Source organism: Sycon ciliatum, chromosome 2 (genome assembly GCF_964019385.1).
Source record: "Sycon ciliatum chromosome 2, ocSycCili1.1, whole genome shotgun sequence".
Classification (NCBI taxonomy): domain Eukaryota; kingdom Metazoa; phylum Porifera; class Calcarea; order Leucosolenida; family Sycettidae; genus Sycon; species Sycon ciliatum.
This window is the reverse complement of record NC_088644.1, coordinates 42,967,288-42,980,819: the sequence shown is the minus strand read 5'-3', so window position 1 is coordinate 42,980,819 and position 13,532 is coordinate 42,967,288. Positions and strand designations below refer to the sequence as shown.

General features: G+C 48.6%; 3 protein-coding genes across 5 annotated transcripts in view; 1 reads left to right on the top strand and 2 right to left on the bottom strand.

Annotated features, from left to right (window-relative positions):
• The window catches only part of LOC135810186 (mitochondrial genome maintenance protein mgm101 homolog), a 91,380-nt gene that overhangs the window by 39,777 nt on the left and 38,071 nt on the right, over positions 1-13,532 (bottom strand). Inside the window, exon 1 of one of the 3 annotated variants that reach the window (XM_065323657.1) lies at positions 1,066-1,330. The exons of the other annotated variants lie outside the window; for them this stretch is intronic. Within the exon in view, the coding sequence (XP_065179729.1) occupies positions 1,066-1,199 (134 nt within the window). The 5' untranslated portion in view covers positions 1,200-1,330. Of the gene's footprint in view, positions 1-1,065; positions 1,331-13,532 lie in introns of those variants that run through there. 3 annotated transcript variants of the gene reach the window in all.
• Positions 3,825-6,121, bottom strand: LOC135810185 (uncharacterized). The gene is made up of 2 exons (XM_065323655.1): positions 5,206-6,121; positions 3,825-4,503 (listed from the first exon to the last, which is right to left on the bottom strand). Exons 1-2 carry the CDS (start codon positions 5,608-5,610, stop codon positions 3,934-3,936), a joined length of 975 nt encoding a protein of 324 aa, XP_065179727.1. The 5' UTR covers positions 5,611-6,121; the 3' UTR covers positions 3,825-3,933.
• Positions 7,388-13,078, top strand: LOC135810184 (uncharacterized). The gene is made up of 2 exons (XM_065323654.1): positions 7,388-7,839; positions 10,980-13,078. The coding sequence occupies exon 2, from the start codon at positions 11,144-11,146 to the stop codon at positions 12,098-12,100; it is 957 nt and encodes a 318-aa protein (XP_065179726.1). The 5' UTR covers positions 7,388-7,839; positions 10,980-11,143; the 3' UTR covers positions 12,101-13,078.

Below are 13,532 nucleotides of genomic sequence, written 5' to 3'. Positions count from 1 at the left end.
TCTCTCCGTTGATATTTCCCAAAAAAGCACTTTTATTCCTTCAGACAGCTGTTTCGTTAATACATAGCTCATCAGTCCACAAAGGACGAAACAGTTCTGTCCGCAGATTGAGTACCGTAAAAGTCCGTAAATAAGTACCTGCCCGAAAGAAATACCGCCTTCATTCTTTTGGCTCTGTCTGGTGAAGTCAAGTCAAGCCCGATAAACATACTGCCCGAAATAAGTACCGTTACGATGCGCACATGCAGCACGTAGCATGTACATCGACATGAAAATGACTTCTCCACTACACACAAGTCAGGTCCGAAAGTTAGTCCGTGCCCGAAAGTCAGTACCCGCCCGAAAGTTAGTACGGGTGTGGTCACTAAATTCAAAAGTAAATACGTACTTATTTACGGACTTTTACGGTAGCTCATCAGTGAAGGTAGATGTTGAATGATGAAAATATACAAGACCAAACTGCTATTATGTACGTGTTTTCACATACAAAACTGGCATAGCTGAGGTGATAACATGGGGGGGGGGGGGGGGGGGGGGGGGGGGTAGTTTACAGGTCTTCATGGCGCTCGGACAAGAAGTACAATACACAGACTGTCACTAGCTACACAGTACACTGATTCTGCCTCATTATTTCTGCATCGATAGTCATACTCATAGTGATTGATTTTCCGCGCCAAATTCCTGACGCTGCATGCATGTCCTATGCGCGTCAACAGTACTTCACACTTTCCTTTTCCCCGCGTTATCATCTCAGCTAGCTATGCCAGTTTTGTATGGGAAAACACTTCACAAGTTTTCTTGTGATGATTATCAGTTTAATGGAGTACATCAGTGAGTGTTGAACAAAGAATAACAAGGTACACGGTATTAAACAAATTGATGTGTCAAGTGAATGCACAAAGACTAAGTAAGAAAAGTAAGACCTGATGACCATTACAAGACAACGTTCTTAGAGACAACCAATCGTTCCTTGATGATGTGTTGTACTAGTGGATGCATGATGACATAGAATGACTTCGCACTTTATCTTATTCATTGCAATTTTATAATATTAGGCTCGCTTACCTAGGCTTGGAGGTCTCTCTCGTTCTATACGTTGGCATATTTGGCAGATATCGCAAAGATGCACAGGACGTAGATCCAGTGCTAGTAATGCTGGGAATAATCCGCCATGCCCCTGCTCGAGCTAAGCAACTCATCTCGACGGTCTCACAGTCTCAGCTGTACTAGTAAGTACTAGTACAATGTAGATCGACGAGGTTACAATAATTATAATAATTATTATAATAATAGTTCCTGGCAGACTACATTTATAAGGCAAGGCCTTTTAAGGGAGTGGAATGATCCCACTACACTCCCTGGTTTGAACTTCACACCACACGTGCAGCCTGCAGGCCATGCAAGGCCGGTTCATCTCGCGGATCGGATCCTTGCGCGCGCGCATACATGTACACGTCTAGTACTACACGTGTCCAGAAAAGACTCCAGTCAGAGAAAAACTTGTTAGTGTATTGCATCCACACAAGCAAAGCGCTGCTCAGAAAAAACCGCCTGAAATCCCTACTCCAGATCAGCCTCGACCGCGTAGGCTAGGCGCTAGGCCACGGGTACCGGGTGTTTGCCAGGGAGTCGTCAAATACCTGACGACTCCCTGGTGTTTGCAGTATTTTTTATGAGATAGAGACTTTTATTACAAAGCACGAAAAAGTGTAAAAACAACAGAAAAAATGATAAAGCACCCATTATTTTTGATAATCCAGGCCACAGACCAGGCTGTTTCGCGGCCACCACTTAACAATATGGCGGCCTTCGCCCAGGTTTACGGTGAAATTCAAAAATATTCTGAAAACTGAAAAAGATTTCAAGATCCTGTGGGATTCACGCGAAAACTGTGCTTTGTCAAGGTAACAAACACCGCGATCGGGACAAGGATTCAAACTTTTGAAGTCGCACAACAAAAAGTGTTCAACTTCGACAACAACAAACAAGGAAAGAAAAGGAAGGAGAAGGTAGACAGTCATGCACAGCAGGTTTTTGCTGGACGACGTCTCTTCCTGTTGTCACTACAGAGCTCAAATAGGAGTCAGCAGTACCGTTGTTATTTTTCTTACCTGGATCAGGGCTGAAATGGCCAAGCTGCTGCTGCGTCCAGGGCCTAAGCATCACTGCTCGAGCTCGGACGCCTTGCGTTTTCTTGATGCCGTGGCGGGACGAACAGCGTCATGTTGTGGCAATGTCCCGACGAGATGTTGCTGGCACATTGCTGTGAGGCGCTGCAGAGTCCCAGGAATGGCGTTATAATCGAAACTCAGCCTGTTGAATCTGGCGTGAATTGACTCGCTGCCCTGCTCGGCGAGTAGACCCAGACCGACTCCAAATTTCCTGGTGAACGGGACTGTGTGCTCCTCCAAGAGATGTAGTTTCGGAGTTATGTTGCCGAGCTGCCGGGTGATAATGGATTCTCTGCATTTGTGAAGAAACAGCTGGATGCAGTCAGCCAGCTTTGAGATGTCGGCCTCTGACATGCTGTTGCAATGGCTGAAACGGTGGCTGCAGTCGGCATATCCCGAAAACAATCCATGGTACCGCTGCTGCAAAATTTCTGCATCAGCAACGAGCTGCTGGCAACGAGTGGAAACCACCTCAACTGGAGCAGACATCAGTGCTCTTAGTACGGCAGGCTGCAGTGTGCGATGTACATGGTTGCCCACGAAGGCACCGCCATGGTAGGCTTGCCGATCAACATTGTGTGCTTGGAGCACAGACTCGAGACTTGACGCGCATGGTCCTGTGACTTTCTTGTTCTTTCTCATCTCGTCTAAGTCTTGTACGAGTTTGCTGTGCTCAGCACTTGCAGCAGTGAAGGCGTCGCTGGCGGCTTTCCACAGTTGCTGTATTGCTGCAGCTACAGTGTCCATGTTGACGTTGGGAAAGCTGGTCGGTGCGTGTTGCTGCAAGAGCACTGCGTATTGGAGCTGCTGCTGTAGTTCATCGCTCTTCGCCTGGGCATCCTCCATAGCTTGCCTGGCGGACCGAACTTTGTCGCTGAGAACTGTTAGCTCTTGAAACTGGAGCTGATCATCTGCACACGGCTGGAGAGTTGCTGCTGCCAGTTTCACGTCCAGTTGTTTGACTTCAGCTAGGTAGATGTCATACAGCCATGCGAAAATGCCGAGATCCAGATGTAAAGACGGAATAACAACGTTGCTGACGGGAATTGGCAAGATAACTGGGCGGATGGCATTGTTGTGGTGCTTGGCTTGCGAAAGATTTGCTCCAGAGGCGATAAAGTTGGCATGATCCACTGCTATTGTCTCCAGTGTTCTGCCCTGATGATCTCCTGCATCACGCTTGTCTGCCGGGTGCTCCATCTGCTTCTTCGGACAAAGGCAATGGAGACATGGGCGATAGCCACTCGAGCCAGACAAACCATAGCACTTAGTCTGGTAATCATAGTCACCAAAGAAGAATAGCACAAATGACTTGCCTTTCCACTTGATAGTACTTTGCAGCTCCTTCACCTGGTCTGCATACACTCCAAGTGCGATCTGGAGGTTGGCAGGGCTGTCTGGGCAGTCAAACACGCACAGAGGAATGGTGTTGTTCAGCGAGTTCGGATGCTTCAGGTTTGCTACCTGGAATACAAACTTGAAGGAATGGCCGCCGTGGTCACCGCCAAGCTTTAGCCAAATCTCGGACTCCGGAATGACATTTCCGTGCCAGGTCAGCCACCCATACGTGTCGTACAAGTCCAGATAGTGCATCACGATGTCAATGAGATTTGGCATGTACACCATGCATGCCATCACTATGCTGCCGGCATTGTGCGCGCGCACTCACACACACATACACAACCCCACACGCACGCACACACCGCACAACACATGGCATTGTGTGTGTGCATCCGCGCGCGCACACACACCACATAGCACGCTAGAGATCAGCAAGAACCTGCTGCGACCGTGGTTGAGATGGCGCTGTAGAAGACACCGCAGCCACCACTGGTTGCCTCGCACCCGAGGTTGTAGTCAAAGCCGTACTAGCCGACACATCTGTACTGGAGGCTGATGTAGTACCCAGAGATGAAATTGATCCACTGGTGTTCACCTGACGTGGCGGAGTAGCGGATCCTTTGAAGCTGAAATGAGTGGGCAACACGACATTGGCGGGGACAAGCCCAGCGGATATCGCAGCGGGCCTATCGTAACTCCTGGCAGTGAGCCTATTGCAATTCCTGGCAGTGGGCCCGTCGTAACTCCTGGCATTGGGCCCGTTCTCTTGCCGGACACTGGGGTGCGGAGTGGACGTGGATGCGGGCAGGAAATCTGCGGTGACCGGCTGGACTGGGATGGTTGGAGTTGGGCCAGGTGCGTTACTAGTATGACTGTTCGGCAATGACTGGGTATTACCGGCCATCGGACCGTTTGCAGACGATACAGACAAGTGGTTGCTCCATGAAGAGTGCGCCTGTATACCCATGCCATTTACCATACATGTCAATTGCTGAAGGAAACACACAATTCAAACACAAAACGCAAATGAAACACGCCAATGAAATTCGATCCTTAAACATGTCAAGTTCGCATGTCCGCGTTATCACGGGCTATACAATTGTGTTTAGAAAACAACCAGTTTATAATTCTGTCTCTTCTTGCATAAAGTCAGCCTAGAATACTGACGTCAGCTTTGGACATTACTCTGACTCGGACCACAAGCCCTGATTTATTCTGACTTACATGTGTACCGTGTGAAGTAGCGCGAGAGCCAAGCTGGTCGTAATAATACGTGTAACAGCCACGAACGTAATTCAACCAAAGAAGACTACCACATTACATGAGCATGAACACTTGCATTCCATTTAATACATTCCTATGTTGTAGATGTCAGGCACTGTAGTGTTCACGTCTACATACACATTGTGGCATTCCTTGGCCACCCAGACATTCATGATAGAAGCGCGTCGTGTTATGTTATGCATGCAGCATGTGCCGTTTCCCGAGCGCGCGTTTGAAATGAACTTAGCGGTTTTTAGTTGCTGTGCATGAGTTGCGTCTGGACTCATGATCTGGTGTGTACATGCGATCATGTGATCTTGTACTTGTACAAGTAGTTGAGCGTATGTGTTATTTGGATTTCCTTGGTCATGATCAAACAATAGAACATGATCAAATTATTTCTACACATTCAACAATGCCAAGAACTCACCTGGTCCCCAAGTAGCTCATTATCTTCTTTTTCAGCATGAAAGTTGGATACTAAGGCGGAGTGTGATGGTCGGCCAAGCTGGTGCCGTTTGCAGTTATTGTACTTATCCGTGAGAAGCTGCATGGGCAAGGCCCTGGCAGACTTCAACTCGGACTGTATATACAGCACCAGGCTGTCAAATGTTTCGTAGGCTGACGGCTGGTCACTCCCTTTGCCACTTCGTTGCCGGTGCATAGTGGCCAGGTGGGTGAAGGCACTGTAGCATGCTCCGACGTTGATAGTGGATTTCCGCTGCAGCGCAATCTGGGCCATTCTGGAGCGAAAGCCAAAATTCTTGCGTTGTTCTCCAACTCTGCTAGATGCATATGTCATGAGGCACAAGTCTGCAGACGTGGATTCAATCATTGTACATCTCTCCTTGTTCTACGCTTTGCTGGTACATGGTGTCCCATCATCACATACATGTAACTCCTCCAATTCAGAATCAGAATGGCTTGAAAAGTCATGGCCACGTCCAAGTGGCAGCCGACCCAGCAACGTTTTGTTAGTGTATGTACTGTAGCACTTGCGGTGGTACCATCCGCAGACGCTCTCCTCGGTACAGTGGCTCTCGCACAAGAAGGTATAGCTCGTCCAGCCTGCATTTAGCAGCTTCAAACAAAGTTTCCCAACTCTGCAAAGTAAATCGGGTTTGCTTTTCCTGCGATGCATTGAACGCAATGGCACAAGCAAAATTCCCGCGATACAACGCCATTCCCAGGACGAGGCCTAAGAAGCTCCACGGCCTCTTCCTCCATCATGTCAAAAGGTGTCTACTATGCTGTGAGCGGTGGGCAGGAGGCACTCAAACAGCGCGAAATGCAACTACTATGCAACTACCAAACGAAAATGCAATTCTACATTTCAAAGAGCATCCTGTCGGTGTCGTCGTCATCTTCAAAAATTTGAAAAAGGCGCTCCTTTCCGTGAACTGTGCACCCCCAGATGGTGCGCAGTATCGCCGACGAGAGCGGAGAAATTGGCTTCTCCTGAGCTTCTGCCCTAACTCTGAAGATGACAACAAGCGGAATCCAGGTCAGGTATGCATACTTTAGGCCGTAGTGAAGAACCCAGGTTGTCTGCTTGAGACTGAAACGGAATTTTTTTTTCGAAGTTTGGGCCGCTGGACTATGACGCTCGCCCGGAGGAGCGCAAAGCTTAGGCGGCAGCGGACCCATGCCATCACCACACTGTACGGCTCCTTGCACTTCTCTGCTAGCAGGCACGCAATACGCTTATACAAAGCTGTACAGTGGCGACTCATTCCACCTGTTGTGGCAAACACAGCTGGCACAAATGAAGCATGTTCCACGTCGCGGATACGCTGCTCGTGCGCCCGGCGTTTCTCCTTCTCCTGCCGAGTGTAGGTTGAGGCCAGTGAGGTGGCCCGGTTTGAGGACGCATACGGGTTAAACACCCTGACATCAACGAAAGTGTGCTCAAACCGGCCACCCCAAAGGCCACTGGCAGCTACATCCAGACGAGCCTGCTCTTCCACAATAGCTGAGCGATAGCGAAACTGCTCTCCTGTGACAGGCTGGAGGTGAGGTTCCACGGCGACATTGTGGGCAACCTTCTTCAGCAGACTTTCCGTGATGTCACGCACTTCGTTGTGACGGATGGATGGAAATCCACCCGTCGGACAGGAAAGTGCATGGCAGGTAGTGAACCTGGCACCACAGGAGCAATCTGACGGCAGACGGTCTGGCAACCAATTGTACCGGAGGTACACCCCGTCGCGGAATTCACCCTTACTGAGAGAGAAGCCATGACGTGCAAGGGGCCTACAGGTCAGCCAACTTGAAGCACCCTTCTCAGAGGCAAGTTGGATGACACGCTGCTGGTCGGCATCAAGGGTAGCAGTAATCATCGTGACTTCAGCCCGCAGTGCATCCCGAGATTGGGAGGTGGCAAGACGCTTCTGGGTGCGGATGGACACCAGTGCATCACCCAGAGATGGAGGTATTATGTATCAGATTGCGACGACCAGGAGGCTCTAAGTAGTGTGTTCAGGGCAATACGGACAACCCAAGTCACGACCACACATCGAAAACTACTGCTCGCTTGAAGACTGTATAAAGTGTATTCACAAACAACAACAAATCTGAAAACTGAAAAACTCTGAAAAAGAAACTAAACAAAAAAGCCACGAGGTCCGCTCAGCACCTCGCGCACCAAGCAAGACCATCTAGGAAAAATGGAGGCATCGCAGTTCGCCTTCAAGGAAACAGCAACTATTGCAGCGAAGCGGTGAAAACTGCAAGAAAGCGAAAGCCATAGAATCACGGACACAACAGAAAAAGCCTGTACCAAAGAAAGCGCATCGCTAGCCGCACAGCATTGTACACACACAGCGCACAGTTCACTGTACATTTGGCAACAAAACATAAAAGAAAATCAAGACAGTTCAAAGCGCAAAAAACACATGTTCACGTCATGTTCAAGGAAATTCAAACGAAGAGAAAAGAGAGTAGAGAAGTTTAGAGAAGTACAAGAACGAACTTGGAGAAGAGAAACGTTCTTATGATGAAGAGTAGAGAGAAGAGAGAGACAGACTGGAAAGCAGTTCTACAGAAGACGTGAGAGAGAAGAAAGGTGAGAGAATAGACAGAACGAAAATAGTAGTGTTTAAACCGAACACGGATTCTTCGAACGAATAATCTATCGAATAATTTCGCCCTCCATCGAACGAATAATCTATATTCTATCATACACATGATGGCATTTTTCAACACTTTTTCAGCACTTTTAAAGTAGTTGAAAAAAATTTGTTTTGCTGATTATCGGATTTTGTTACCGTATATTCTCTATTATAAGCGCCGTGCTTATATATTTTCAACACCCCTCTACCCCGTGCTTATATTGGAGACCGCGCTTATATTGGAGACCGTGCTTATATATTTTCAACCAATACATCCATAGAGAGCAAGAAGAAATACATGCTGGATATCATGCATGCAGCATTGATTTCCACCAAGGCCGTGCTAATAATAGAGACTGTGCTTATAATGTTTCGAAAGGTGCTCACAGTGTGCTAGTATTAGAGACTGTGCTCGTAATGGAGACCTGTGCTTATAATAGAGAATATACGGTATGTGGAGGTGCAAAACCGGCTAGCCTGTACCGCCAAGAGCACATAACCCCCCAGAGTGTGCAACGCCTGATACAGCTCTGCATAGGGTCTTGGTCGAAAGTGGTCAAAGACCGAAAATCACATTCAGTGGATCCATGTTTCCCTCGTATGGAAAGAACAGAAGTATTACTAGATACCGATAGGAGATTAAAACTTGGAGGAGAAGAGTTTGAGAAGAAATACTACGAGCAGATCTACGCAGTGCAAGTAACGGTTATCAGTGGGGTCAGCACTGAGCATAGATCTTTTTTTTTTTTTTTTTTTTTTTTTTTTTTTCGATTTCTGATAATTCCTACGACTATTCGATTATTCGTTCACCCCACGAATATTCTAAATTATTCGATTATTCGATTATTCGTTTCAACACTAGAAAATAGCAAAGACAAAGTACACAACAAATTCAAAACAATGTCGATCTTGTTCACAAGTTCAACCATCACGGCAGGAACACTCTCCCCCCGGTAACAGGCATACTCACAAGCCTGATTACTAAGCTGCACTGCTGAGGACATTCAGGCGGCACAACTTGACTACTGGTCGGCGGAAGGTGCCGGTTGCCGTCTTCACGTCTGCAACTCGGACTTTCCCATCACGCCCGGGAAACACGGCAGTACTGTAGGGAGGTTTAGTCCCACGTAATCCGTGGGTACTTAAACTTTACGTGGGTGTACCACGTGATATATACTCAGTGACCCACGTACAGACGTTTTCTGATTCACGACATACCGTGTATGGAGGCTCACCCACGTTCCGCCAGAACGTGGGTGAAAATCAGAATGGAGCGCATTGTGCGAGCTGTGAGGGTGTTCAGCTGAAGAAGTTTCCGAAGCACGAAATCAAAATATTGGATGAGCTTCTTAGGCCGGGGTAGCTTCGTCTTTGACCAGGTTTTGGCCTTTAGCTTCATGCTTTTGTTTGTTCCGTGTGACTAAACACAACATTGCAACGTGGGTGCCCTTCATCCACTTTACGTGGATCACCCACGTACGCGTTTCCGTTACGTGGGAACTAAACCTCCCTAATGACGAGACCTCTGGGCCAGGAGCCCCTCGGCAGCTGATCGTCCACGATGATTACTACATCACCCACACTGATTTCTTGACCAAAGCCACGCCACTTCTTGCGTGTGCCGAGGCTGGGGGCATACTCCTTCAGCCAACGTCGCCAGAACATGTCAGCTAGAATCTGCGATAGACGCCACTGCTTGCGACAACACAGGTCGCGCTCCGTAAACTCTCCGGGTGGCTGTATATGTATGCTACTGGATGTGCCGAGCAGAAAGTGGTTAGGTGTGAGGCTCTCCGGATTGTTGGGGTCCACTGGCACGTGAGTCAGTGGTCGGCTGTTGACGAGACTCTCTGCCTCAATCATGAGGGTCAACAGTACCTCGTCCTTCGGAGCACGCTCATGCAGTATCACCCGCAAGGTGGACTTCACAGATCTAACCAGGCGCTCCCAGGCTCCACCCATGTGCGGAGCAGATGGCGAGTTGAAGCTCCACTCGATGCGAAGTAACGCCAGGTCGGTGGTGAGCTGGTCTTGGTCGAGGTCGTTCAGGGACTCACGCAGCTCTCGTTCTGCTCCTCGGAGGTTCGTTCCATTGTCAGACCAAATCTGACGAGGTCGACCACGCCTGCCGATCATCCTACGGATGGCCATGATGCAGGCATCCGTGGTCAGTGCATGTGCAACTTCCAAGTGCACAGCTCTCGTGTGAGCACTGCACTGCTGCTCCTTTTTCACAGTGTTACAGTACATGTACGCGCTAAGCACGTAAGGTCGCCGGCCGCGGCCATTCCACCGGACTTCAATGTCCACAACAGTGCGTGTACAGTCTTGTACATGTACTGCAGTAGGTGCAGTAGGTGAAGTGTGCAGAGCTGGGCATGCAGTGTAGAACTAAATTCCAAGTGATATGACAATTACTGTTTTGGCCAGTTTTAGTTGTACTGGGGCTCCCAGGGTCCCTAAATTCGAGTATGTCATGAGATTTCGCGGGCCAAAGATGTACATGGCAAATAATTTAATTGCATATTGGCAAGCGCATGCATGACCCACGCAGTTAGTATTGCTTCATGCCATGGGCATGGAGTGTGCAAATTAGGCAAACTTGGATTAAATTAAAACAGATTTAGCCGGCAACATTATTATAATTTATTCTAAGCATTGCCCCTTATATGATTCCAACACTAGCTGAGAAGGCAAAGAAACGAGCCCGTACATAGACAGGTCCACATGATCAAAGATCAGAACGGTGAAGGGAAGGTTGCGAGAACAAAATTGTAACCAAACAACTGCCCGAATCCTATATCATAGGCTATTGCAGTGAAGATTGGAGTAAGTGAAGTAACTAACTTCATTGCTCCTCCTGCACATGCATTCATAGTATTATTTTAATGGTATTGCCACAACAAAGTATAAACAGATTGATTCGTAATCAAGAGGTCCCCAGGTATCACCTGATAATTTTTGGCTCGAGTCCGTCCGATGTTTCAATTTGAAGCGAATCTATCATGAAACTCGTCACTGGCCTCTCTGAGATTGTGAATGCCTTCTTACTATCTCCTTTGTCTACTCCACTTTTATGTACTCGATCATTCAGATCCACAAATCGTGGCGGATGAAATTGGCGGCCTGGAAATTACAATCATCGTGACGATCGTAGTGGCGTGCGTGTGCGTATCACTAGTCGTGGTTGTCGTCTCGCGCTGCGTGTACCAGGCCAAACACGACCGGGGCAATTCAACATCGGACGAGAGCAGCAGGATGGCGACTCCCATCAATATTGTGACATTACCGCAGGAGGATAAGGAGAAAGAGAAAGGCAGTGTGGCGTGGCAGGACTTACCCAATTGCTACGTACCGGAGTCGTGTACGGCATCACCGAAAAAGAAAAGCGTAAAGGAGTCCGCTAGTTACATTGTGCAGCCCACGCCTAGCTCCACGCCGAGTAGACCGATCACGCTGAAACCGCAGCAGCAGGGTGGCAGCACACCGGACACCACGGCAAATCAGTCGGACGCCGCCACCGACCTAGACAGTGTGTTCTGTACGGTGACGCCCATGCAGGCACTGAGCTTACGCGGTGATTCACCGCCGCAGACCACTACTAGCCAATCGGGTACGCCGATACTACTCAGTAGTCATCTCGGCGCAAACAAGAGCAACAGACTCTCGGCGGGTCAAGTGTCACTAGACGGGTCAGAGTACGCACTGCAACGTGGCACGTCGGAACGCGCGTCCACACGCTCTGCTAACAATACTCTGGGTCGGCCTCTGAATCCCAGCCCTCTGTCGACTGACCGGTCCCCAGTGCATGCTGTCAGAGCAGGTGCGGTGCTGTCGGGGACAACCACCAGCACCGCTAGTGGACAGAATCTCGCAATGTACCCGGGTTCCCTAACTCCCGGCCGGCCAACGGTCGTCACCTCCAACGGTGTTCGACTGCAGACTGAACGGCGAATGCACGGACCGGACGATCAGTATCGGCATCCAGAGGACGATCAGATCCAACTGCTCTATAGCAGCACACCATCGTATGGTAACCCGTCACCTAACACGACAATGCGAGGCCTTTCAAACACTCTGCCCTATCCTGATCTCATCTATTCCTATGACTCGCTGAAGGCCGAGGTGGACAGTCTGCGGCGAAAGGCATCGGCCCGGCAAGGGAGCAGTGTCGACTCGAGGCAGCAATCGGCACTGCACACCGCTGACGTCTGAGGTATACTGTGATAGCAGCAGTGTCGACTCCAGGCAGCAATCGGCACTGCACACCGCTGACGTCTGCCGTATGCTGTGATAGCAGCGTTGCCACAAGGTCAGTTCTGCACGGGCAGGCATGCTATGAACCAGGCAGCACTGAGCCACTGAGACTTGCACGAGTACGGTATGAGCTGCCCTGTCTTCGGCTATAAGGTATTACGACAACTCAGGTGTCTGGATGCCTTGTACATTAGCACACACATGACAGTGTGTATGGGCTGTTTTCTCTCACACTCAGCGTTATGTACGTACTTATACCATGGTACGGTACGTAGGGCCTGTTTTCAGCCAATCAGCGCTCGTCTAGCCATGGTTATATTGGCCAGTATAAATCCCGCGCGGGATTTATATAGAATATAAATCCCGGTGCACGGTACGTACGCTAGGGCACTGCCACCGTACATGTTCACTCCCTGAAAGGCAGTGAACTACTTGTACGGCGGCAGTACTAGTACTCCAGCGCACGGACCATACATAAACAGACACAACGGACACCACATGCACGTATACACTCTACACAGAACGGCACACTGACGAGGAACAGTACACAATGGAAAAGAAGAATGACCTGGAATTCGTCTACAGAGTATTCTGTTATACTGAATCTGAGGATAAAGAACGTCGAATAACCACGAAGTATCCCGAATGGGTCAGCAATGTACATTGTACTTCGAAGAGTTGAAGATAATCAACATACTGTCTCCTTCGTAAATAAGTTTATAATACCAGTGTACATGTACTTCAACCCGATTGGAAAAGGCTACAATAGATTGGATTGAAATGTGATACAAAACAGTGTATGCAAATGCATCTACTTGCAAGCAAAACTGATTATAAGATGCCGCATGTGAAAATCAGCACTGTACCATCATTATAGTAACACTTACTCCCAAAGAGTCCGTAATCTAACTAGTGACGGTAGTTTGATTCAACGACAAACTCCAGCACCGCAGCAATTCAGTCGACTTCCGCACCGCTCACGACTCAAGACAAGATCATGAAGATGCTACAATATGCACTGGTACTGAAAGGAAATCTTATGCCAAACATCCACGGAGGAATCTCCTTCTGACCTTGCTCGACCATTCTTTCAACTGACAACTGATAACCATCAGAAGATGTTCATGTACTGCATGATGTAGGAGATCTCCAAATAGGTTCGTTGTTCTGGAAATGCGTAGGGGTACCTGGCATAAGTAGGATATGACCCTCGTAGTCGGGTTATACCGTACCCTCATATTAATCCCTCCTGCTATCGCAGTCGGGATTTATATTCAGCCGGTATAACCCTCTGACTCGGGTTATATCCTCTACATGTGCCTTATAAATATATACACGTGAGTGTACTGGAGAGAAGAGAATTGGCGTGACTTCAACTAGTTCTAGGCGA

Bases quoted from the DNA above. Each gene is read 5' to 3' on its own strand.
- LOC135810185 (XM_065323655.1), bottom strand. From the start codon at position 5,610: ATGATTGAATCCACGTCTGCAGACTTGTGCCTCATGACATATGCATCT. The intron at 4,504-5,205 runs GTGAGTTCTTGG...TGTTTCCTTCAG, and splicing joins ATGAGCTACTTGGGGACCAG to CAATTGACATGTATGGTAAA.
- LOC135810184 (XM_065323654.1), top strand. From the start codon at position 11,144: ATGGCGACTCCCATCAATATTGTGACATTACCGCAGGAGGATAAGGAG.